The 23,835-nt window shown below is 61.1% G+C and overlaps 2 protein-coding genes across 3 annotated transcripts in view; both read left to right on the top strand.

The window, feature by feature from the left end:
* Positions 1-2,776: 2,776 nt before the first annotated feature.
* Positions 2,777-10,280, top strand: POP4 (POP4 homolog, ribonuclease P/MRP subunit). The gene is made up of 8 exons (XM_038525567.1): positions 2,777-3,255; positions 3,667-3,866; positions 4,285-4,337; positions 5,857-6,080; positions 7,329-7,406; positions 7,563-7,624; positions 9,072-9,173; positions 9,853-10,280. Exons 1-8 carry the CDS (start codon positions 2,777-2,779, stop codon positions 9,987-9,989), a joined length of 1,335 nt encoding a protein of 444 aa, XP_038381495.1. The 3' UTR covers positions 9,990-10,280.
* A 6,564-nt stretch (positions 10,281-16,844) lies between these two features.
* The window catches only part of PLEKHF1 (pleckstrin homology and FYVE domain containing 1), a 28,826-nt gene continuing 21,835 nt past the window's right edge, over positions 16,845-23,835 (top strand). Inside the window, exon 1 of one of the 2 annotated variants that reach the window (XM_038529544.1) lies at positions 16,845-16,960. The gene's annotated coding sequence lies outside the window, so the exon portion shown is untranslated. Of the gene's footprint in view, positions 16,961-20,915; positions 20,988-23,835 lie in introns of those variants that run through there. The other variant, XM_038529545.1, reaches the window with a different exon arrangement.

Raw genomic sequence — 23,835 nt, 5'->3', positions numbered from 1 at the left:
CCAGGCCATAAAGCTCCAAGCGCAACTGGCAACGCACCTGCTCCCTTTCTACTTAGTGCAGGTTTTCCAACTGGATTCTTCCTTTCCAAATCATGTAGGCGACCCTAGGACCTTCGCACTTACGTATACATTTTTAATTAACGTGTCCGTTTCTACAAAACACATCTAGGATTTTCATGGACATAACGTGAAATCCATAGATCAAGTTGAAGAGAATTGACAGCTTAACAACATTGAGTCTTCTGACCCATGAACGTGGCGTACGTCCCCTCGTTTCTGCGAGTCCCCGATTTCTCTCAGCAGTGTCTTCTAGGTGTCAGTCTACAGGACTTGCACATCTTTCACCAAATTTATCTGTCGGTGGTTAGAACTTCTGATGCTATCATAAAGTGAGTGGTTTTAACTTTAAATTTCTCACTATTGCTAGTTTAAGGAAATGCAGTGTGCTCGTTCACGTTGATCTTTTTCTTGCAACCCTATTAACCCCCTGTATAAGTTCAATAGCTGTTTTCTTGTAGATTCCTTATAATTTTTACTTAGGTGGATACTGTCAGCAAATTCATACAGTTTAGCTTTTCCCTTTATGAAATATACGCTGGCTTATTGTTTTTTCTTTTCATGTCTTATTGCACCAACTACCACCTCCAGCATAGAAGTGAATGAAAGTGGTAAGAATGAATGTACTTGTCTTGTTCCTGATCTTATGGGAAAAGTGCTTCCTCTTTCACCATTAAGGATGATGTTAGCAGGTTTTTCACAGAAACTCTCTATCACCATGACAAAATTGTATTCTATTCCTAGATCACCATGGATTTTTACTATGAATACTATTTTTTTTTTACAAGTTTGCCATGTTTGGATGTTGGGTTTTGTCAAATTAGTTTCTACATCTACTGAGATTATAGGATTTTCCTTTTTCTTAAAAATGACTACATTGATTTATTTTCAAATGTTAAACTGTGCTTGTGTTCCTTCCTACAATAAATGCCACTTGGCTGTGATATATTCTTTATGTTTTGTTGGATACAAGTTGCTAAAATCTTAAGAACGTTCACATCTGGGCAGCCCGGGTAGCTCAGTGGTTTAGCGCCTGCCTTCGGCCCAGGGTGTGATCCTGGAGACCCGGGATCGAGTCCTGCATCGGGCTCCCGGTGCATGGAGCCTGCTTCTCCCTCTGCCTATGTCTCTGCCTCTCTCTCTCTCTCTCTCTCTCTCTCTCTACTGTGCCTCTCATTAATAAATAAAATCTTTTTTAAAGAAGAATGTTCACATCTAATGTGCATGAGAAATTTTAATGTGCCTTCCTCCATTCTTTTGTCTTTTCTGGTTTCAAATTAAAGGTAATGCTGGCCTCAGAATAAATTAGGAACTCTTCCCTCATCTTCATGTTTCTAGCAGAGTTTGGATTGAATTGACTCTATTTCTTCTTCAGTGATCGGTAGACTTCTGTACTAAAGACACCAGGGCATAGAATATTTTTAATGAGAAGTAGTTGTTGGGGGGGTGGGGGTTGTCTGTTCATTGTGTTTCATTTTGAGTAGGCTCCACACCCAGCATACGGCTTGACCTCATGCCCCCAGGATCAAGAGTCACACACTTTACTGACTGAACCAGGCAGGTACCCTGGGCAAGGTTTTAAATTATACATTTATCTTCTTTAATAGATACTGGGACATTTGGGTTATCTACTTTTTTTCATGACTAGGCATTAGTAGTTTGTGTCTTTCAGGAAATCAGTCCATTTCATGTAAATTGTGGAGTCCTGAGTATTTTAGTACACAGGGCATTACAAGGTTTTTCCGTGTTTGCTGTTGGGAGCAAGACTTATTCCAGCCCATAGGAGTCCAGAGATTTTTTTTCTACCTGCTTCTTTTCAGAAGTACTTTCAGATGCCTCAAGAATTTTCCTCCCATGCGTGACTGACTTGAGTGGAACGTGAGGACTCTGGGTGCTCCCTCTCCCTCCTTCCCTTCCTAGCTCTCTCGCTTCACCCCCCCACCCCCGCCTCTCCTCTGGTAGGTTGCCTGAAAATGCCAGTCACTTTGGCCTCCCTGATTTTCCAACTCCGTCTCCTCATGTTGAGGAGAACCCTGGGCTCTGTATGGACCTCGCTCTTCCTGGAAACTCACTTACCTCATGGGGGAGGTTGGGACCAGAAATAAATATTTGGGAGCAAGTACACAGAGCTAGTAAATAAAACCGCAAGGGCAACTGGAAAGAGCTTGTGGTGGAGGCAGGACGGTGTCCTTCAATATAAAACCCACAACGACAAAGTACACACAAAAGAGACTGTGATGTAGGAGGAGAAGAAAGACACCAGTAGAAGGAAGCTCGTCGGAGAATGAAGTTCTGGAAACCAGGGCAGGGAGAGTCTTAAGAAACTAAAGGGCTCCGAGTGTCCTTGCCCCAGAGGCCCTGGGTTCAGCGCCAGAGGGGCTTACGGGCACAATGCCACCCGTGCCATGGGCACATCCTGGGCTGTGACCTTCTATATGCCCTACATGCTTGTTTCACTGGTTTTGCCAACATGGAAAACTGGTCCCCTTCACCAGAGAAGACTCGAGGGGGGCGAGTGAATGAGTCGGGCAGAAGTGGCACAGGCCAGACTTTGAGAAGCTTGGCAGAGAAGGGGAGGAACGGGGAGCCAGGGCAGGCAGGACCAAGAGGCTGGGTGGGGAAGGGACGCCTTCTGCTCAGTATGCAAGTCTTCCGTCCGTGCGCGGTCTGAGCAAGGAAAGGCCCGGACGGGGCGAGCCTGACCTATGGCAGAAGGCGGATGACCTGGAGCCGGTCCCGGAGGTGGGGGCTTGGCCCTGGGCGGGAGGGAGGAAGGAGCGCCCGGGAGGAAGGCTGCAGATTGGAGCACGAGCAGGTCTGCAGCCCCCGCGCTGCTCGGTTCACCGCGACCGCCCGGAAGCAGGCCGCGCAGGTGTGTGCAGCGCGCAGGTGTGTGCAGCGCGCAGGACCGCACCTCCGAGCCCTGCCCTGCAGCCGCGCAGGACGCCCCATCACGCAGGAGCCGCGGGCGTCTGTGCTGGGGCCCAAGGCCGCGGTCCGACCCCCTGGGCTCCCCACGCGGCGCGGCACAGACGAGACCCCAAGGACGTGCTTCTCCGGCCGCACGGAGGCAGGAGGCTCCACGGGGAGGTGCACCCCGAGGTCCACGACGCGGCGGCGGGCCCTGGGGGCAGGAGGCGGCCCCCCGAGGCGGCGGAAGCCGAAGACGGCCGATGGCGCTGGCCTGGCGCGGCTCAGGCCGGGGCACCCCGGGTCCCCGACGCACGGGCAGGGGCGGGCGGCGCTGAGCCGGGGACGCGGGCACCGGACCCCACGCGCTGCGGCGGCGCCTGCTTCGGCCTGGCCTGGCCGCGGGGTCGCTCCTCGGAACCAGTCGCCAGGGCCAGGGCCAGGGGCAAGGAGCCCACGCGCGCCCCACGCCGCCCCCGGAGCCCCGCCCCCCGTGGCCCCGCCCACGCCCCGCCCTCGACCCGCCCCCCAGGCCCCACGCCGCCCCCGGAGCCCCGCCCACGCCCCGCCCTCGACCCGCCCCCCGAGCCCCCGCGCGCAGACCCCGCCTCCCACGCCCTGACCCGCGGGGCCCCTCGGGGGCGGGGCCGGCCTCCTGCGCAGGCGCGGCCGCGGGGTCGCGCGTCAGTGACGTCACAGGCGGCGCGTCAGAGCCCCGCGCCCCGAGCCCGGCTGCCGGCTGGAGCCTGCGGGTGCGGCGTCCGAGGGGCGCGGCGACGGGACGGGGACGGGACGGGACGGGGACGGGGAGGCCCGCGGAGCCCCCGGCGGTCGGAGGGACGCGGAGGCCGAGACGCGGGGCCGCCCCGGCCCGGCCCGGGAGGACCCGAGGATGAAGGGTAAGGGACGTGCTGGCGCGGCGCTGCGGGGGGAGGGGAGGGGCGGGGCTGCGCGGGGGGAGGGGCGGGGCTGCGCGGGGCTGCGGCCCCTCCTCCACCCGGCCCCGCCCAGGCGCTGGCGTCAGCATCTCGGACGGGGTCTCGGGGGCGCGCTGGGGTAACGGCGACCCTCGAGGGTTGCTCGGAAGCAGAACGACGTGAAACGCGTAGATGTGGGGGCGCGGGGGGGGAGGGGCGTGACCCCGGGGTCCCGGGATCCAGGCCCGCGTCGGGTCCCCGCGGGGAGGCCTCTCTCGGTGTCTCTCGTGAATAAACAAGCTCTTTAAAAAAAAGAAAGAAAGAAAGAAAAGCCGCGGGTCTCGGCCCTGCCAGCCAGAACTGATCACTTCTCGTTCTCTCGTCTGCTTGGATCCCGCAGGTGCCACCTACCGTGCGTTTTCCCAGAAAGAGGCGAAGGAGCTGGAGGTTCAGGTAGGGCGCGGCCGGGCTCGGCGCCGCGGGGCTGGTGTCCTTCGGAGCCTTCCTCCTCGTCTCCAGCGCGCGTGTCGGGCCCAGTCGAGGCCTGCTGTTCCCATGGCCCTGCCCGCGCTGGCCTCTTTGCCCCCCTGTCGGGTGAACTGGGACGCCCGGACCCGGTGTCGTCTCCCGCCGTGTAGGGACACTGGGCTGTGCCCCCCTAATCCTGCTGCTGAGCGCTGGCCCCTCGCGAGTGCAGTTTACGGGGACACCTGGATCCCGCACACCTTCTTTGTCAGTTTGGCCGAAGCTCCACTGGTGACTCGTAATGAGGGACCCAACGTGACCACAAGGTCCTACGGGACCGATAGACCTTCACTTGGTTTCTTCATGAAGGAAGGCAGCTTGAGTACCTAAAGGAAGCAAATCATTGTCCTGTCGCTGTGATAATAACGGTGATAGTGAACCTAGGTAGAGTCTAAAGCCGGCTGCCATGCTTGAGCTGTGAGCACCCTGAGGGTTAAGTGGATCCCATCTTCATAGCCCCGTCACCCCTGCTTCTCCATTACGGAGAGCTTGATGCCCGACACATCGGCCTCATGTGTGTACAGCCTGGTTAGCACGTCAGGGCTTCAGGGAATGGCTCGGCCAAGAGGCAGGACTCGGGAAGACGGTGCTCCCCGGGGCTGGGGCCGACCCAGGACACACGCGCCTGAAGGACGGGCGACCAGTGGAACTCCCACCCCGAGAGGCGGTGATGTTAGGAGTTCTCTCGGGGGTCGCGCACAGCTGTGGCAGTTCTGTTGCCCACAAGTCCGAAGAGCCTGTGCTAGGTCAAGACCAGATGACGCTGTGCCCTCTGTGGGGAGAGTGAGCATGGGAGGCTGGGATGCCCTGGCACCCCCTTTTTGCCGGTGATGTGCGAGCCGACTGAGCGAGCAGCCGTGATGCGTCCGTCCACAGGGACCCGCGCAGGCGGACAGGAGGATTGCGACAGGGACGCAGCGTCCCGATTCCTACCCCCCGAGGCCCGGCCCACTCCGGGGCACCACGTGGTGCCCTGTTCCCAAGTGTTGGGATCATCTCACCCTCCAGGGCGTAGCTGGGTTCTACTCTGAGCTTGCGTTTGTCGCGCTGTGAGTGAATGAATACCGTTGTCGTACGTTTCTCAGCCTTTCCTCCCTGCCAAGAGTCAGAGAAGCGTTTTATTCCAAGTATAAAGGGTCGGTTGTTATCGGGGTGTTTTTTTGTTTTGTTTTTCAATCCATACCAAAGTATGCCTCAGAGAAATAGGGTAGGAAGTTGAATTTTGACGAGGCTGTTTTGTGGGGCAGTCACGAGTCTGTACCTGAACGTGACTTTTGCATCTGGACAGCTGTGGGTAGCTGACCTGGAGCAGATGAGAGGCTGTGTGAGGCCCGGCGGGGAGGCGGGTGGTCAGGAAGGCACCCCGTCTGCGGGGTGTAGTGGGGCCCGGGATCTGGGGCTGCCCCAACCAGAGCGGTGGACAGCGAGCCGCCTTGTCCCCGTGCAGCTTCCGGGAGCGCAGCAGGCCGAGGCCTTCGTGAGAGCCTTCCTGAAGCGCAGCATGCCCCGCATGAGCCAGCAGGCTTGCGAGGACCAGCTGCAACGCAAGGCTGTGGTCCTGGAGTACTTCACCCGCCGCAAACGGAAGGAGAAGAGAAAAAGATCCAAAGGCCTGTCCGCCCGGCAGAGGAGGGAGCTGCACCTCTTTGACATCACGGCAGAGCAGCAGAGGTATGCCCGCCTTCCGGGTCCTGCTGGGCCTGGGGCGCTCCTCCTGCGTCGGCCACGAGGGGGCAGCCGGCCTTCACTTGGCTTTGAAAGCCTGTCTGGCGTCTGTCCGTCTGTCCGCGCCGTAGCTGAGGCCCCGACCATACGTGAGCCTGGCACCCCTGGCAGCAGGCCGTCTGTCTGTCAGCTTTCCTAGAGAAAGAGGACCTGATGCATCTGCACGTTACTCTTACAGCTTTCAGTGGCCCTAGACGGAGCCCTTCACTGGGGTTCTGCTGCCGGAGAACGTGCTGCCCACGCGAGCCAGAACTTTCTGGGCAGGATGCGTCCCTCTGCGGGGGGGGGTTCCTCCCTCCAGCCCACGCTACATCCCTCCTTGGCCGTGGTTCTGCGTGCGCGTGTCTTCAGACTGTGTAGACTTGGCTCCAAGTCAGTAGCCAGAAAGCCGCCCACGTCCCTCGGGACCAAGTCAGTCACTTTGTCCGTGGCCCTTCTTGCAGAAAGAGCTGGGCTTCGGGTGGAGAAGGAGGAAGGGGCCGCTGCTGCCCACGTTTTCCTGGCTGGTGTCTGCACCAGTAGAGCCCACTTGGAGTTAGAGCCTGAGGTTCCCGTTTGTCTGACCACAGTTTCCTGAAACAGGTTCCCCGTGAGGTGCCGGGACCGTCATCATGACCCCAGACAAAGCCTTTGAGGTGCCCTCACCTGGTCCCTCCCCTCGGGCCTGCCCCTTGCTCACTCACCTTCCAGACGGACCCGTTACCTTATGTGGGGACGTGCACGACAGCCAGCAACTCCTGTGTACCCCCCGCCTCCCCCCGGGGTCAGCTCTTAGCACACGACCTCACAGCAGCGCTTAAGTGAGACAACCCTCATGAACGGAAGTGTGGGTGAGCACCCCCGCGGGCTGGTGTGTCGCCCTGGGTGCATCCTGGCTGCTCCGCGTCTGCGTGTTGCCTCGTGGTCTGCGGGATCCACTTGGGCGCCAGCTGTCCAGGCTGCAGCCGGCCGGCAGGAAGGACGGCGGGGCCAAGGAGGCCAGCAGCTTCCTCCCGCCGTGGCCTCGAGAGGGCTCTGGCAGTGGGACCGCTAGAGGTTCAGGGCCCGAAGTCCTGATTGTAGTCAGGTTCCCCACGGTACCACCGGGATCCGACCCAGCTCGCAGTCCTTGGCCTCAGGCTACGCGCTGGCTCTTCCGATGTTCCGTCCCAAGCTCACGTCGCCTGACTCTGCTTCTCTGTAACTTTGCCGCAGGTACAATCTTTTTCTCCCTCTGCATGAGCTCTGGAAGCAGTACATCCGGGACTTGTGCGGCGGTCTCAAGCCGGACACGTGAGTTGCTCTTCCGAAGCCTTGCCCTCTGCACAGCCCCAGTCCTACGACCACAGTGAATGGCCTCGGGGCCAGCTGGCCGCACAAGTTTGCGGACTGTGTGCTCCCTTCGGGACTCCTGATGGTCGTATACTGAGGCCTCTGTTTACCTCCCAGGCAGCCACAGATGATTCAGGCCAAGCTGTTAAAGGCAGACCTTCACGGGGCTCTCATTTCAGGTAACTGGCCTGAGAGCGCGTGGTCCCCCGCACGCCCGTGCCGTCACTCGGGGGCCGCGCGGCTCTGCTCGGAGTCAGGCACGCCCCTTGTCGCGTGATCACCCGCATTGAGGGTGGGAGGTGAGCAGTTCTGGCCACTCTGTAGATCCTCTAATGGTCTTTGTGCGCCCTTCCGCACGGGACCCTCCTGCCCCCCGAGGGCACAGCAGCTGCCGGCACTGCCCCCAGCCCTGAACAGAACACAACGTCCCTTTGGTCCGTTGACCTGCAGTTTCGAGGATCCGCTCACAGTCCCCTCCGCAGGGCAGCCCTTCCCTCGCCTCTTCACTCCTCCAGCTGCCCCCTCCCCCCACAGCCACCCACAGGTCCAGAGGGCGCCACAACCTCCAATCCCACAACAACTCCGCCCCTCCTCACGTCAGCCCCTGGCGTTCCCATGTCCGCTCTCGGTACCGGTGCGTACCCTGGCTGTTCAGGCCCAAACCCCAGGCGGGATTGCGTTTTCTCTTTCCTGAGCCTCAGCACCAAGCCCTCCCGTGTCCTCACCGAAGCTGAGCCCGCACCATCTCCTCTGCATGCCTCGAGCCTAACCCCTCCCTGCGGGCACGCCGCTTCACCCCCAACCGGCAGCCAGAGGGAAGGTCTTGTCCCAAAGCTCAGGCTGTGTTTCTCTCCTTGCTGCGTCTGAAAGGCACCCGGTCTAAGCACAGCCGCCTGCTTTCTGCTGCTCACACACCAGGGTTGGCCCCGCCTCGGGGCCTTTGCACTTGTCCTCTCCCTGTGCCAGGGTTGTGCGTTCACAGACTGACCGCTTCTCGGTGTTCAGGTCCCCGAGGGCCTGCCATCGCTAAAGCTGACCTTCGTCTCCATTACCGTGGCAGTTATGTGATCAGAAAAAATCGGTTGTCTGATTTGGTCCACATTCCCCTCCTGCTCCTTGAAAGCAGAGCCCAGAACAGCCTTGGTCCCTGCTGCGCAGGCGCCGTCCTCCCGCAGTGCCAGGCCCATAGCTGCTGCTCCGTGAACATCCGCCGGCTACGGGGGCGCGGGTCAGGAGAGGCGAGGGGCCGGCTGCCTGTTCACCTCGCTGCTGCACAGCCTGTGGCAGGATTCCGTTGTGGCCAGAGCTCGGGAGGTGGTGGGAAGGCCACGACGGACGGGTGCGCCTTCAGGTCCCGCCAGGCTGCCTCTGGGTCTCGGTGCTGCTGGACCCCGTGACCTCTTGGCTCCACGGCCCTCCCAGGCCCCGTGGCCGCAGGCCCTCCAGGGGACGCCGCGTCAGGGCAGCCCAGAGGCTGCGGAGCCACAGGCGGGGGGGTTGGGACCTTGCTTCTCATCGTTTGGGCCCTGTCCTGCTGACGACCCTTCCCCAGCCGCCCCCACCCCGCTGGTTGTGGCTCCCCCAGCACCAGCGACGCTCAGGCCTTGAATGTGCTTCCCTCCGCAGTCACAAAATCCAAATGCCCCTCCTATGTGGGTGTCACGGGAATCCTCCTACAGGAAACGAAGCACGTTTTCAAAATCATCACCAAAGAAGACCGCCTGAAAGGTAAGTGCGTGTGTCTCGGTGACGTGGCCCGCGGCCACCCGGCTCCGTCAGCCCTGTCCTCGTGGCCCCTCGGGGCAGTTTGGCCTCCCACGTCAGCACAGATTGCAGGTCGCTGCTGACTGCGTGCCCGGCTGCGGAGGGCACCCCTGACCCTGCCCTGTGCCTCTCCCTCAGGCGTCCGGGAGCGCGGCCAGCAGCCTCGGCCAGATGGGATCGCAGGAGGGGCCGCCTGGTGTGCTTGCAGCCACGGGGGTCTGTGTCCATGGCTGGGGCGTCCCTGCCCAGAGGCTGCTGCCCCGGAGGGTGGAGCTTAGCTAGCGCCTGCCCCTGGAGTTGCAAGACCTGGGCCCGCTGGCGACCCTGGGGCTCCGGAAGCAAGTGCAGGCTCTCGCTCCAGTGTGTTGGCACGTCCACGCCCCTTGCCCACGGGCCTGAGACCAGCACCACCCCGGGAGCTGTTCCTTCTGGAGCTTGGGCCTTTGACCCTAGAAGCTGGGTATCGAATTGTGTTTAAATCTGAATAACGGCCAAGAGCGCCTGTCGTCCCGGTGCTGCCAAGCTCTGTGGGTCCCCACTTCTCGAGCTTGCCTTCTCACGAGATGTTTTAGGGATGACGTTATGCACCAACAGGACCTTCACTGTCGGGATTTTTTTGTCCTTTTTCCTCCTTTTCTTCCAGTTATCCCCAAGCTGAACTGCGTGTTCACAGTGGAAATCGATGGCTTCATTTCCTACATTTATGGAAGCAAATTCCAGCTTCGGTCAAGTGAACGATCAGCAAAGAAATTCAAAGCAAAGGGAACAGTGGACCTGTGAGGTCTTTGCTGCGGAGGCGACTGTGTGTGCCCCGGGGACTGGGACCGCCTGCGTGCCCTCCTTGCACGAAGAGGTGGCCGGGCCGGCTGTGGTTCTCGACCAGTGCGGCGCGTCACCACCAGAGTTAGGAACCATTCATCGGGGGGTCCCTGGGTGGCACAGCGGTTTGGCGCCTGCCTTTGGTCCAGGCGTGATCCTGGAGTCCCGGGATCGAGTCCCACATCGGGCTCCCGGCATGGAGCCTGCTGCTCCCTCTGCCTCTCTCTGTGTGTGTCTATCATGAATAAATAAATAAAATCTTTAAAAAACAGAAAAGAACCATTCATCATCTGGAAAGAAACCCTGCCCTGAGCTGCGGAGCAGGGAACGCGGGGCTGCGTGTGTCTGGATGGCGTCGAGTCGGTCCCGCCCCCGGGGGAGAAGAGCCTGGCAGGACCCGCACACCGTGACCTGCCTGGTGGCAGTAGTTGGGTTTTACTTCTTTTTCATCCTTTTCTGTGTCTCGTGAATGCTCTGCGATGAACCCGTCATTGACGTCACAGTAAAACATCCACGTAGGCGCTGAGAGGCTGTTGGTGAAAGGTGGTGCCTGCTGGCGGCGCCGCTTCAGGTGCAGACAGCTGCCCTCAGGCGCCCGTTCCCGAGGACAGTGGCTGCTTTAGCTCACGCCCGCCCTCGACCTCTGGCCGACTGCGGTTTCCTTTGCTATTCCGGGAAAGCAGATGAGCGACCGCGACGTTGCCGAGGGGCTGGGGCTCGTGGGCTCTGGGCGGGAGAGCTGGGACGGCCCGGGGGCAGGGAGCCAGGTCGGCGGTGCTCCTGGTGGCCCTTCACCGGGAGCCCGGGAGCTCGGTCCACAGGGATCCGCCTTCCCGTGGCTCTTGGGCTCCTGGATTCCGGGGCAGGGGTAGGCGGACGGGGGCGGGACCGCAGCGCCCCCGAGGCTGACCCCAGGGGCGTCCCCAGCACTCCCCGCTCAGTGGAGCCCTCGCCTTCTGCGGCCGGAGGCCCGGGCTCTGGGGTCAGGCTAGGCCCATGTGGCGGGCGCCTATAGCCCACGAGCATGGCCCCGCGGGGCAGGCCCGGGTGGGGACGGGGTTGGGCCGGCTTCCGTGTGCCGTGCTCGGAGCGCCGCGCGCTCAGGACCGACGGCCCCTTTCGGGGAGAAGTTGTGCCCCCGACCGGGCGAGGCCAGAAACATTCCTGGCCGCAAACCCGCAGCGGAGCACGGGCTGCTGCTCCCTTGGCTCCAGGAGCAGCAGCAGGGCCGGACGCGTGGTCCCTGGGTCCCGCGGGGCCTCCGCCCGGGAGGACAAACCCCCTGGGACGGGAAACGTGAACTGGGACTGGCCGGGCAGGAAGGCCTGCCTCGGCGCCTCCCAGGGCTCGGGGTCGCCGCGTCCGTGCCCACGGGGCCTTGCCCCAGGGGTGGTCGCTGCCCGGGCCGCAGCTCTCGGCCCCCGGCACCGCCTGAGCCCTGTGCGCCCACAGCCTTGCGGCACCGCGGACTGGCTGCCGAGCCGGGGTCTGTGCGCAGGGATGAGGAGGCTGCTCTGCGGCGTCACGCGGGCCTTTAGCACCTGCGCTCCCGCTGGGGCCGGGGGCGTTTGCGACGCCTGCCTGTGCCCGGTGCCCACGGCCGGGGCGCCGTGACTCCCTAACCGCACTGCGCGTGCCAGCCCTCAGCTGGGGAGGGCGCCCCTGGGTGCACATGCGGCTGCTTTCCAGAAACGTGGTGGTGCCACTTGCCTCGTGAAACCCGCTCTTGTTTGGTGCAGACTCACGTCTGCGGTGAACGGCTGTTTCCTCTGTGGGCTTCCGTCCCCTTCCCCCAAGGACGCTTGCGGAGAAGGCGCCTGCCTCTTTCTAGGATGCCCTGGGGTCCTGTGCCCTGAGGACCGGCCATCCTCCAAGGGCCCAGCCCAGGCGGACACTGGCTCTCAGGGAGCGCCCCGGGAGGCCGAGGCCTGGGGAGGTGGACGGGGCCGCTCGTGGAGGGCGTGTGGTCGTTTGCAGCCCAGGCCCCTCCTCCACGGCTGGAGCAGGACCGAGCAGGGCCGAGGCCGTGTCGGCCTCCTTCGCCCACCGTCGGGCACCGGAGACCCCGGAGGGCCGCACGGCAGCAGAGTGGTCACCTCAGGGCGAGACTCGGGAGCTGTGGGCCGGGGGGCATCAGCCCGGGACCCTCTGTTCTCCCAAACGCGAGTGGGCCGAGCGGCCAACTGCGGGGCCCACAGGACAGGCCGGAGCCTCTCCAGGGATGGTGCAGGACGGTGGGGCCGGCACGGTCGTCGCCGCGGCGCTGCCTCGGGCCGCCTAACTGCTCTGCCGTCGGCTGCGTGGACACCAGAAAATTCTTCACCTGCTGCCCCACGGCTGGACGCCCAGGACTCGGGTGGGCCGCAGGCTGGGCCCGCTGAGCGCCGTCTCCCTGGCCGCCTTGTTGCCGTGTCCCCACCTGGCCTCTGCAGCTGCGGGGAGCGCCGTCTGGCGTCTCTAACTCTTGTTAGGACAGCGGCCCTGCGGGTTACGGCGCCACCTTTAGGGCCTCCCTCCACCTCCGGCACCCGGGGCAGGAGGCCTGCAGGGAACTCGTGGGACGTCGTCGAGTGCACGTGCCGGGGCCCCTGCTGGAGCCCCTCCGCCGCCTGCAGGACGCCGTCCCACGAGCCCGGCCGGCTCCCCCCAGCGCTGGGTCAGCACCGCTCAGGAGCCCAGCTGCTGCCGCCCGCCGTCGCCAGCCCCGCTCCCGCGTCCCCAGACCACCGAGCCCCTCCGTGCCCCCGCCAGCGGGCCGGGCTCGGTCCCCTCCTGCCGCGGGAGCCTGGGCCTTCCTGCGGCCCGCGCTGCTCTGCTCCGTCACGCGGGTGAGGCCCGTGGACTCCAGATGGGGTCCGGCCGCGACGCCTGCCTGTGACGGAAGATTGGGGCTCGGGGTGACGGGTTCCAGATGCTGGGAAAGATGGTCAGAAGGGCTCATCTCAGGTTCTGAGGAGGAAACAGTCACATTCCCCAAAAAAGCCATAAATTACGGTAAAGAGCTTTCTTTCTGGACAATGGCTTTTGTTTTAATTTAGTTTGCATTTCTTCGCCATAATGCCTAATTAGGACATCTGTTAAATGTCTATAATATTAATTTAATGGGGGGGGGTTCCTAATAGAACTGTTCTGGAATTGTCCGTTTAATTAACCTCACGGGCCCCTAATGGATGTCTTAAATAGGCGTCATTAACACGAGTGCTAGACAAATTAGAATTAGAGTCAATAACATTCTTGGTAATTTTTCCTGAGCCGTGAAGGACGCGCGGTGCTAAGTAGACCCGCAGAGGCGGGCGCACAGGGCGGTGTGGGGCCGGGTCCCCAGCAGGGTCCGGAACCGACCAGGCCCCCCCGAGGGGCCCAACCCCCGTGGCCTGGCCTCCCCTTGGTGCACCTGCCACCGCGGAGCCGGAGGGCTGGGGGGGGCGGGGGGCCGGCGGACGTGCCTTAGTGGGGGCGCACCGCGTTGCCCCCACCCTGCACGGAGCAGGTGCGTTGCTGTCCCAGAGCCAGCGCTCGCTCCCCGTGGGCACATCTCCTGTGGCCTCTCGGGGCACCTGCCGCGGCTAAGCCTTCGCTCCGTCCTGAGGTGTCTGTGTCCCCCGCCCCCCACCCCACGGCCACAGCACAGCCCGGGGCCTTTGTCACCGTCCTGCTCCAAGCCCACACGTGGGTCTGACCCGGGTCATGGCCCCCCCAGGGTCCCGCCCCCCAGACCCACCCTCCTGAGTTACAGCGACCACAGCGGCCTGCCCTCCCTGTCCCCTCCATCCCCTCCAGCTTCACCCGTGGGCCCGGTGCGGGCGACCTGCCTGGGAGGTTGACCTGCCTCAGGAAACCCGAGCTCAAGGCCCCCCTGACCCCTGACCTCCATTTTCAGCCCCGAATGACGTGATTCGGGGAGTGTGGTGGTGGTGACCCATGCATTTGATGCATTTGATGCATTTAACCTGCAGGAGCTGAGCCCTGCAGGGGGTGCAGCCCCCCTTCCCCCCTCCCCCCCTCCCCATTCCCCAGTGTGAGCTGAGATGGAAAGCACCCTCCTGGCTCTTTGTCTCCCCAGGACGTCTGACCCTAACGCTGTTCCGGTCACGCTGCCGGCCCAGGAGCGCAGGGTCACACCTCCTCCTGCCTCTGGGAGGGTCGGCGTGCTGGGCGTGGGCTCGTCCCCAGGGACCCGCCAGCCCCGGGTGCAGGAGGCAGGGACCGGGTTCCAGCCCGGGGAGCCCACCTCCGCGGCCTCCCGCAGGGCACGGAAGGGTCCCCTGGCTCGTCGGGGAAGCCCAGGTTCCCGCTGTTTCTCTGCGTGTCTTATTCCTACTGGAAACGTGGGTGAGCAGAGGAGCCCGAGTCCGCAACGTGGGCACCTGCCCAGCATCCCGACGGGAGCGTCTCCCACCCGTCGTCTTGCTCCCGCCGCGGCCTGCCTCTGCCTCAGGTCACCCTCTGGGCCCCCTCTGCACAGGGAAGCCCCCTTTCCTGGAGAGGCCCCAGGTCTCCGCTCCGGTTGCAGTCGGCCCAGGGCGGACTCTGGCCACGGGGCTCCTGCGTCCGTGGTGTAGGGGGACGTGGGGGGAGGAGAGTGAGAAGGGCCACCTGGGGCTCAGCTCCCTGCGGAGCCCTGAGTCCAGGGCCAGAGCTGCGGATCCAGTCGCAACAGGCAACAGACGGGGGAGCTCTATGTTCTCGTCGCTTCTGAGCGCGGTGCACCGGGGTCGGTGCCGAGCATAAGCCACGCTGACCTGCACACGGCCTGACTCGCCACGGAGAGCTTGGCCCCCATTTCTCGGTGATTTGGGTTTATCACGGCGACAAAATTACTTCTGGACGTCTCATCCCTCATTTTCGAAATTAAAGTCTCCGGGAAAATGTGAATTGAGTTGGTGAAGTTCGTATATACGTAATTTTTAACAAGTGGAGCGCACAAGCTCCTTGGCGCGTGAACACTTAGGAAGCACCTGCCAGGCGCTATTCTGAGCGTTTGGCACGCTTTGTCCTCCCAGCTACCTGATGAGGTCAGTGCTGTCTTGTTCCCATTTTGCAGATGAGGACATGGAGGCCCAGAGGAGTGAAGTCAGGGGCCGGAGCGAGCTGGGAGCTGAAGCCCTGCAGCTTGGCCCCAGAGTATGGGACAAATACGCCGGCACAGGAGCCTCCGGGCCGCTGGCCCTCCCCGAGGCTCTGCACCCGCCGACAGTCTCCCTTGTCGCAGCCTCTCGGAGCTGAGGCTCTAGGCTCCACGTGTAAAACCCCAACGGCGCCAGAACGGCCCTCCTCGTCCTGGCGAGCGGGAGGAAGCGCCAGCTTCTCCGGCTCCGCGTCCAGTCCGGGGCCCTGGTGACCTTGAGATGCAGCTGGGATCTGTCCCTCAGGTCCAGGCGAGGGCGCCGAGGCCAGGGTCCCCTCGGGAGACGTCGGCGGGGGTGCCTGGGGCGCAGACTGTACCTTCGCAGGGAGCAGCAGCGCGGGGCAGGGGCCCAGGGACCCCGGTCCCACCCTCGGGCCGCCTGCTGTGCCCCCTCACCCTCGGGACCCCGCAGGGCCCGGCCCCACCGCAAGGATTCCCCGAATGTCAACCCCGGGCGGGAGCACGAGCCTCAGCTGCCTCCCCGCTCCTGGGCTTCCCCCTCGCCTTCCTGCGGTTTTATGGGGGGACAAAAAACAGTAACAATAAAATTATAAAAAACACACAGGGATCCCTGGGTGGCGCAGCGGTTTAGCGCCTGCCTTTGGCCCAGGGCGCGATCCTGGAGACCCGGGATCGAATCCCACGTCGGGCTCCCGGTGCATGGAGCCTGCTTCTCCCTCTGCCTGTGTCTCTGCCTCTCTCCTCTCTCTCTCTGTGACTATCATAAATAAATAAAAATCAAAAACACACACACACACACACACACACACACAGAAAAATAAATTACTCAGGAATTTGTTTTTCATTAAGCAAGAAGGCTGGACGGGGCCTGGCCGCGGCCTCAGGAAGCCGCTCCCGGGTGCGGAGGCCTTGGGTCCAGGCGCGAGCCCCACATCAGCCCGGAGCGCTCAGGTGCTGCCCCCCAGGTCCCGCGAGACGCGTCCCCAGGGGTCCTGTTGCCGCCACACAGTCCGCAGGCCGGAGGGAAGCGGCCACGAGTCAGGGCAGCCCGGCCGAGCGCCCACGCCGCCGCACCTGCTCACGCGGGTCTGTGGGTGGCCCCGGGCGGCGCCTGCCGCATCGCTCAGAACCCACGGCCCGAGCCGGGACTAGGCCACTCGGCGGTCGAGCGAGGGCAGAGGTGCAGGGCTCGGACTCCGCCACGCTTGCCTCTCCTGTGTGACAGCGGCCTCGCTCCCAGGACCCAGGAGGGAAAAGCCTCTTCCCAAATCCCTCTTCCCCTCCCCACCCCACCCTGTCTCTCCCCCTCGCCCCTTCTCTTCCCCTCCTCCCATCTCTCCCCCTCCCCCGACTCTTCCCTCCCCTCCCCCGCTCCCCCTCCCCCATCTCTCCCCCTCCCTGTCTCTCCCCCTCCCCATCTCTCCCCCTCCCCCCCAGGCTCTCCCCCTCCCCCGACTCTTCCCTCCCCTCCCCCGCTCCCCCTCCCCCATCTCTCCCCCTCCCCCCAGGCTCTCCCCCCCACCCCGTCTCTCCCTCCCTCTCCCCACAGCTCCCGGGGGAAGGCTTCTCTGTCTGAGTCACGCAGTGACCCGTCACCACGTGTGCTGGATCTGGACGGTCGGAAAACAGAAACCTGGACACACAGAGGTGGGAGGGGGAGGAGGGAGGAGCCCAGCGCCGGGAGACAGGGGTGGGGAGAAGGTCCGCCCCCACCCCCCACCCCTGCTAAGGCCCCGGACAGACGGACAGACGGGAGTGTGGAAGCCTGGCTCCACCGCTCCGCGTGCCTCCCGGGCGTTTCCTCGGAGCCTCGCCCCCCCCAGGCCCGGAGCCGTCCTCTCAGGTATCCCGACTGCGGTTCCCCGTGGGCCCCGGTACCTCGGGTCCCCCAACAGGGATGAAGGCGGCCCCAGGAGCCTGAGGGTGGCGGCTGGGACTTGCACCCCGGCAGGGACAGACTCGGAGGGGAACCGAGGAAGCCGCCGCAGGTAAGGCGGGGCTCAGGGCTCGTGGGGCAGGTGGCCGGCCGAGGTTTGCATGCAGGTGGCCTGCGTCAGCCTCCGTCTAGCAGGACGAGCCCCCCTCCCCGTGTCACGGTGCCACCTCCACGGGGACGCCGGCCGCCTGCACCTCCTGCCGGGGCCCGGGGCACCCCCCCTGGCCAACTGTCCCGACCAAGGCCCCAGGCTCCGGCCGCTCGTCAGTCACGCGTGTGCGGCTCGGATGCCGTGGGGTCTGTTCGGGTCGCCCCCGAGACGGGTGCTTTCGGGAGACTTTTCTCCCGGGCTCTGGGTTCTGTGGAGCCCCAGGGGGAGAGCGGCAGGAAGGCGGTGCTTTTAGGTGAGAAAGGCACCTACGCGCACGCCGCAGACGACACGCAATTTCACGTCATGGAACAGACTGTTTGGGCCACATTCGTGTGCCCGAGGATTGTTTAGCAAACACTGACACTGTGTGTGTGTGTGGGGGGGGGGAGGGTAATGATATTAGCATCAAGGAATAGAACTCAAGGTAACAGACGTTTTAAAAAATGTCTCATTTTGGGGATCCCTGGGTGGCGCAGCGGTTTGGTGCCTGCCTTTGGCCCAGGGGCACGATCCTGGAGACCCAGGATCGAATCCCACGTCGGGCTCCCGGTGCATGGAGCCTGCTTCTCCCTCTGCCTGTGTCTCTGCCTCTCTCTCTTTCTCTCTCTGTGACTATCATGAATAAATGAAAAAATTTAAAAATAGTCTCATTTTGGATCCCGGGGTGGCTCAGTGGTTAAGCATCTGCCTTCAGCCCAGGGCGTGGTTCTAGAGTCCCAGGATCGAGTCCCGCGTCGGGCTCCCTGCAGGGTCCTGCTTCTCCCCCTGCCTGCGTCTCTGCCTCTCTCTCTGTGCATCTCTGATGAATAAATAAGTAAAATCTTTAATAATAAATAAATGGTGTCTCTTTTTGATAAAATGAACAAATCATCAAGAAAACCTGTGACAGACCAGACAACAGTCGAAGAACATCAACCAGGATAACGACACGCCAGGCGCTTCGGGAGAGAACGACTTGAATTTCAGTGGGTTCAGAAAATTGATAACACAGTTGCATATTTTTGCAAAGCAGACTCTTGCGACCCAGAAACAAGAGGCGCCCGTTACGCAGAGGGTGTCCCACCGCGCGACCACACGGTGCTTGACCAGGGACGCGGCCGCCCGACCGCCGTGACCCGCGCTGCGTCGGCCCAGAGAACATGCGTCGGCTTCGATGGGACACGAGCGCTCACGGAGCTTGACCCGACTCCTGCAGGACACGTCACTTTCCCCTTTTTAAAATTTCTCTCTGATGAAGAGTGACTCCCGTTACGGGATCCACCCCCCCGCCCCCCGCCCCAGATCAGAAGGCCCTGCACGCGCCACAGACCCGGGTGGGGCCGTGGGGCTCCCTCCTGCGGCACGAGACTCGCAGGGAAACGGCCCCGTAAGTGGCAGCCCCACGCCAGGCTCTGGAGTCCCGGGGCTCCTCCCGCAGAAACCAGCTCCCGTGTGCGTGGCTGCACGGGAGGCGGCTGCCTCGAGCTCCCCGCGCTTCGGGACACACCCACGGCGACCACACGTGTGAGCACACACGAGGTCCTCGGGGCCTTCGTCCCAGGTCAGGAGGCTGAGCCGCACAGCAGCGACCCGGGCCGCCCGGGCATCAGGGGCGCCTCGTGCTGGGCGGCCAGTCCCCCGAGGCCGGAGGCTGCCTCTCCCAGGTGGAACTCCCACGGAAGAGAGTTCCAGAAAGCAGCGAGAATCCAGACGTGCGAGGAGGCCGCCGGCCAGGCGTGGACACGGGACCCAGAGGTGCTGTGAGGCCCCGGGGGCCCCGGAAGGAGCTGCGGGCAGGGCCACCCCCACCCAGGAAGGAGGCCGCAGGGGGGACACCCGCCCCACAGAGGCCGCTGGGCCCGCCGCCCAGAGAGGACACGGGGGCTCCGACCCTGGGGGAGGCCTTCCTGAGGGCCGGGCAGGAGGATGCGGCCTCCCAGCTGCAGCCCACGCGTGGGCCGGCCGCATCCCGTCGGGGGGGCCTGTGCTGCCGGCACTCTGCGGCCCGGCTGTCCCTCGCCTCTGCTGTGCTACTCGGGCGGTGAGCAGGCCGCTCGGCGTGTGCTGCGATGTTGGAGGGACGCCCCGGCTCGGGGGCACACCTGCCGCGGGGGTCAGCGGCGGCGCTGCGGGGTCACAGGCCATGGTGAAGTCGGGGAGCGGGTGACACAGCCGGACGCTTGGGCTCTAGATGGTCCGACACCCTCTGGCCGGGGGAGCCCGGCCCTAGTGGACGCGGACTGCAGCGGGGCCGTGCGACCTGTGCGACCCTTGCTGGCGCCAGGGAGGGGTGCGGAGGGGAGGGCTCAGGGCTCTGCAGCTTCCGCACCGCAGGAGGGAAACCGAGCCCCCAGGTTCTCCACGGGGCATACGTGTTCCCCAGTCCTCGTGCTCAGGACGCAGCGCGGCTGCCTTTGTGCTCTGAGCTCCGCTGCCCCCTGACCCTCCCCTGCCCCCTGAGGCTCCCCTGCCCCCCTGAACCTCCCCTGCCCCCCTGACCCTCCGCTGCCCCCATGACGCTCAGCAGGCCCCCTAGGCTCAGCTGCACTAACGCCCACAGCCTGAGGGGGCAGATCCCTTCCTCCAGGAAGCTGCAAGTTCAGTCTGTAAGGTCGCACTCAGTCCCCTGAGCTCCAGGCGCTCAGGACGCCCAGCTCCGGCTGAGGCTACAGGCTTTCGGGCTGCATGGTGTTTGGGGGGGTTGCATGAGTGCCGAAGCTGCTCTGGGTAGGGGAGACATCGCACAATGAGACCCCGCCTCACACCGGTGAGAAGGGCGACACTTAACAGGACAGGAAACCACAGATGTTGGAGAGGATGCGGGGAAAGGGGAACCCTCTGCACTGTCGGTGGGAATGTGACCTGGGGCAGCCACTCTGGAGGACTGTGTGGAGGTTCCTCAAAGAGTTAAAAATAGACCTGCCCTACGACCCAGCAATTGCACTGCTGGGGACTTACCCCAAAGATACAGATGCAGGGAGACGCCGGGACACCCGCACCCCGATGTTCACAGCAGCAATGTCCACAATAGCCAAACTGTGGAAGGGGCCTCGGTGTCCATCGACAGGTGATGGATAGAGAAGCTGTGGTCTGTGTAGACAGTGGGATATTCCTCAGCCATTAGGAACGACAAATACCCACCATTTGCTTCGACGTGGATGGACCTGGAGGGTATGATGCTGAGTGAAGTGAGTCAGTCAGAGAAGGACAAACATTATATGGTCTCACTCATCTGGGGAATATAAGAAAGAGTGAAAGGGATTATAGGGGAAAAGAGGGGAACTGAGTGGGAAAAATTAGAGAGGGAGACAGACTGACTCTGGGAAACAAAGGGCTGCAGAAGGGGAGGTGGGTGGGGGGTTGGGGTGATCGGGGACGGGCACCGAGGAGGGCACTTGATGGGATGAGCACTGGGTGTTACATGTTGGCAAATCGAATTTAAATATAAATAAGTAAATAAATATTTTTTAAAATAAAATTAAAAATCAAAAAATTTTAAGACTTAAAAGCCTGCACGGCGGAGGCCAATCAGGGAAGAGCTGCAGGTGTCTGGCTGGGGGAAGGAGAGGGGATGAGGGAGGCACTTCAAGGTAGGCCTCTGGGGGCTGCTCTGCTTGGTTTTTTTAAACCTTGAGATTTAATTTGATGAAGCGTTTGGGACGTTTTGTTGCCATTATTTTTGGTCTGTTGGTTTTACGGTCAGTATTTTCCAGTTCTGTTCCCGCACACACTCGCCCACAGGCTCCTCACAACCCTGACCTCGGTGGTGGGAAGCTCTCCGGCCGCCTGAGCTGCCCCAGCCTGGTGAGGGGGCTCGGGGGGGGTGGGGGGGGCAGTGTCCGCCGTTTGGTGGACATCGGTCGCCCCGCCGTCCCCGCAGGGGCCTGGCCACAGACTCCAGGCAAGAGCCCTGGGTTCCAAAGAGGCGCTGCCCTCCCAGGATGGGGAGCAGGGGTGCTGGGAGGCCCAGGCAGGCGGGGGCACCCAGTCCCGGGCGCAGCGGGGTGCTCACCTTCTGGGGTCAGCACAGTTTCTGCCTCTGGGGCCTAGACATGTATTTCGTTGCAAGCAAAGGAAATCCGGGAGCTAGCCGGGCAGATGTGGCAGGTGTCAGGGGACCCGGGGCAGGAAGTGGGAGCGCTGTGACGTGATTGTCCCGTACCTCCAGGGGACCGTGGGGGCGTGAGGGCCCATCTCTCCCCCAAGCCGCTCAGGACCCGGCCTGTCCGCCTGGGATGCAGGGGTTACGTCCCGCGGTCCCCGACCCCGGCCCCCCTTACAGGCTGGGGCTTGGGGCGGGGGCTCCGCAGCCTCAGGCACTGCTCCTTTCCCCCAGGATTCCGGAGCGTGGGAGCGAAGGTCTCCGGGCCTAGCTGGGGTTTGAATTGTTCTGTTCTGGATCTTTCTAGTTGTACTTGATTGCACTTGGCGCGGCGGAGCTGTGCGTTGCTGCTGCTGTGGTTGATGGCACGTGTCTTTCATTCTTGCTGACTCGTTTTTATTTATTCCGAGTCCTGCTTGCTGGGGTTGGGGACGGAGGCCGCGGCTCTGTACCTGGGAAATGCCCCCCGGTGGCTTCCCCAGGGGAAGGGAAGTTCCTACCCCGCTTCCCAGTCAGGAAATGACTGAAGAATTCCTAGCAGAATGGAAGGGGGCCCTTTCCCTAAGGCCTCTGGCCACAACGGAAGACTGAGCCCGCTTTTTTTTTTCCCCTCCTCACTAACAATAGGTAACTTGGAAGTTTTCCAGCATGATTTTCTTTTCTTTTCTTTTTTTAAAGATTTTATTTATTTATTCATGAGAGACACACAGAGAGGCAGAGACACAGGCAGAGGGAGAAGCAGGCTCCCCGTGGGGAACTGATGCGAGACTCGATCCCGGGACCCGGGGTCACGCCCTGAGCCGAAGTTAGACACTCAACGGCTGAGCCCCCAGGTGTTGCACCAGCGTGATTTTCTTTAGTACCTAGATGGCCACTAATCCACAACTCCCAGACTTTACCTTTTTTTTTAAAATCTAATACATTAAACTCTTGAAACACACACACACACAAATTCGAAAATAATTGGCAATCGTGCAAAGAACAAATGTGGGAAGTGCTCTGTGTGCTCGGAGATCCTAAATCACAGATGACATAGCTGTGTATTTTACTAAGACTCGTGGTTATTTTTTAATTGACTTCTAGTTTCACAAAAGCACACCCATCACCCCTAAGTCGGCCTCATGTTGCTCCCGTGCAGTCAACCCCACACCTGACCAGCTACAGGGCCGGTCGGGCCTTCCTCTGTGTGGTCCTGTTAACAGGTCTGGTGTGGAAGAAAGTCTCTATTTCTCCGAGGACGCGCCCGTGAGCTTGCCGGGCCGTACGGTGGGAGCACGCTTAACTTCCCCAGACACTGTGGACCTGTCTGTCCCACGGTTGGGCCATTTTGCACTCCTCGGAGCCAAGTGTGAACGCTTCAGTCATGACAACCTCGCCAGCACCCGGTATTGCCGTCTGTTGGGTCTGGTCCCCAAAGCCATTCAGAGGGGGGCCTAGTGGCTTCTCAGGATGGTTTCCATTTGCTTTCCCTACTGCCTAACGGCATGGAGCATTTCTCACTGCTTACTTGCCGTCCCTAAACCTCCTTTGGTAAAGCATCTACTGAACTATTTTGACCTTTTAAAAATCGGACAGTTCTCTTTCGGTCCAGTTTTGGGAGTTCTTTATATACACTGAATATTTATCCCTTTGTCAGATGTGTGATTTGCAACTACACACCCCTGGCCTGTGGCTTTTCTCTTTTTTTTTTATTTTTTATTTTTTTTTTTTTTGCTTTTCTCTTTATTTAAAAGTGTATCTCACAGAACAAGAACTTGATTTTGGTAAAGTCCAATTTTTCATTTTTTTTTTCCTTTCTGGATCATGCTTCTGTTATCTATCTGAGGACTCCTTGCTTCACCCAAGCTCAGAGATATTCCCCAATGTTTTCTCCTAACAGTTTGATGAGTTTGATGGCTTATGTTTAAATCACCAATCCACTGTTAGTAAATGTCTACATAAGATATGAGATATAGCTGGAAGTGGCTGGAAGTTCTTTTTTTTTTTATTTTTTATTTTGCATTCGGACATCTAATTATTCCAGCACCCCATTTGTTAGGAACACTGTCCTTCTTCATCCTCTTTTTTTTTTTTTTCCTTCCACATCCTCTTTATGGAGTCTAAGCAGAGAAGTTCGATGAGATGGCTTTTGAAGATGCTGCCAGAGTTTGTCTCAAGAAACAGGAATAGAGCACATCATGAAGGAGGTGACGATTTTTGTTTTCAAGAAAACTTCCAATAGCCAAAGCAATCTCGGGAAGGAGGAACAGAGCTGGGGCATCATACTCCCTGATTTCAAACTACATTACGGAACCACAGTCACCAAAAGAGTATGGTGCCGGCCTAAAAAGAGACACGCAGCTGGGTGGAACGGAATCGAGAGCGCAGAAATGAACCCACACGTACATGATCAGTTATTTTACAACAAAGAAGCCGAGAAATACGACGGGGAAAAGACAGCCTCTTTAATAAATGGGGTTGGAAACCGGACGGGCACGTGCGAGAGAAGGAAACTGGACCATGACCTCACACTATCAACAGCAATTAACTCAAAATGGATTAAGGACTTGA

The sequence above is a fragment of the Canis lupus genome, chromosome 1, assembly GCF_011100685.1.
Source record: "Canis lupus familiaris isolate Mischka breed German Shepherd chromosome 1, alternate assembly UU_Cfam_GSD_1.0, whole genome shotgun sequence".
Classification (NCBI taxonomy): Eukaryota; Metazoa; Chordata; class Mammalia; order Carnivora; family Canidae; genus Canis; species Canis lupus.
The sequence above is the reverse complement of the archived record's forward strand: the minus strand, read 5'-3'. Positions and strand labels throughout refer to the sequence as shown.

Excerpts from the sequence above, each read along its gene's own strand:
- POP4 (XM_038525567.1), top strand. The coding sequence starts at position 2,777 with ATGACCTGGAGCCGGTCCCGGAGGTGGGGGCTTGGCCCTGGGCGGGAG. Across the intron at positions 3,256-3,666 it reads GCTGGCCTGGCGCGGCTCAG|GCGGCGCGTCAGAGCCCCGC; the intron begins GCCGGGGCACCC and ends GTGACGTCACAG. Across the intron at positions 7,407-7,562 it reads GGCGGTCTCAAGCCGGACAC|GCAGCCACAGATGATTCAGG; the intron begins GTGAGTTGCTCT and ends TTTACCTCCCAG.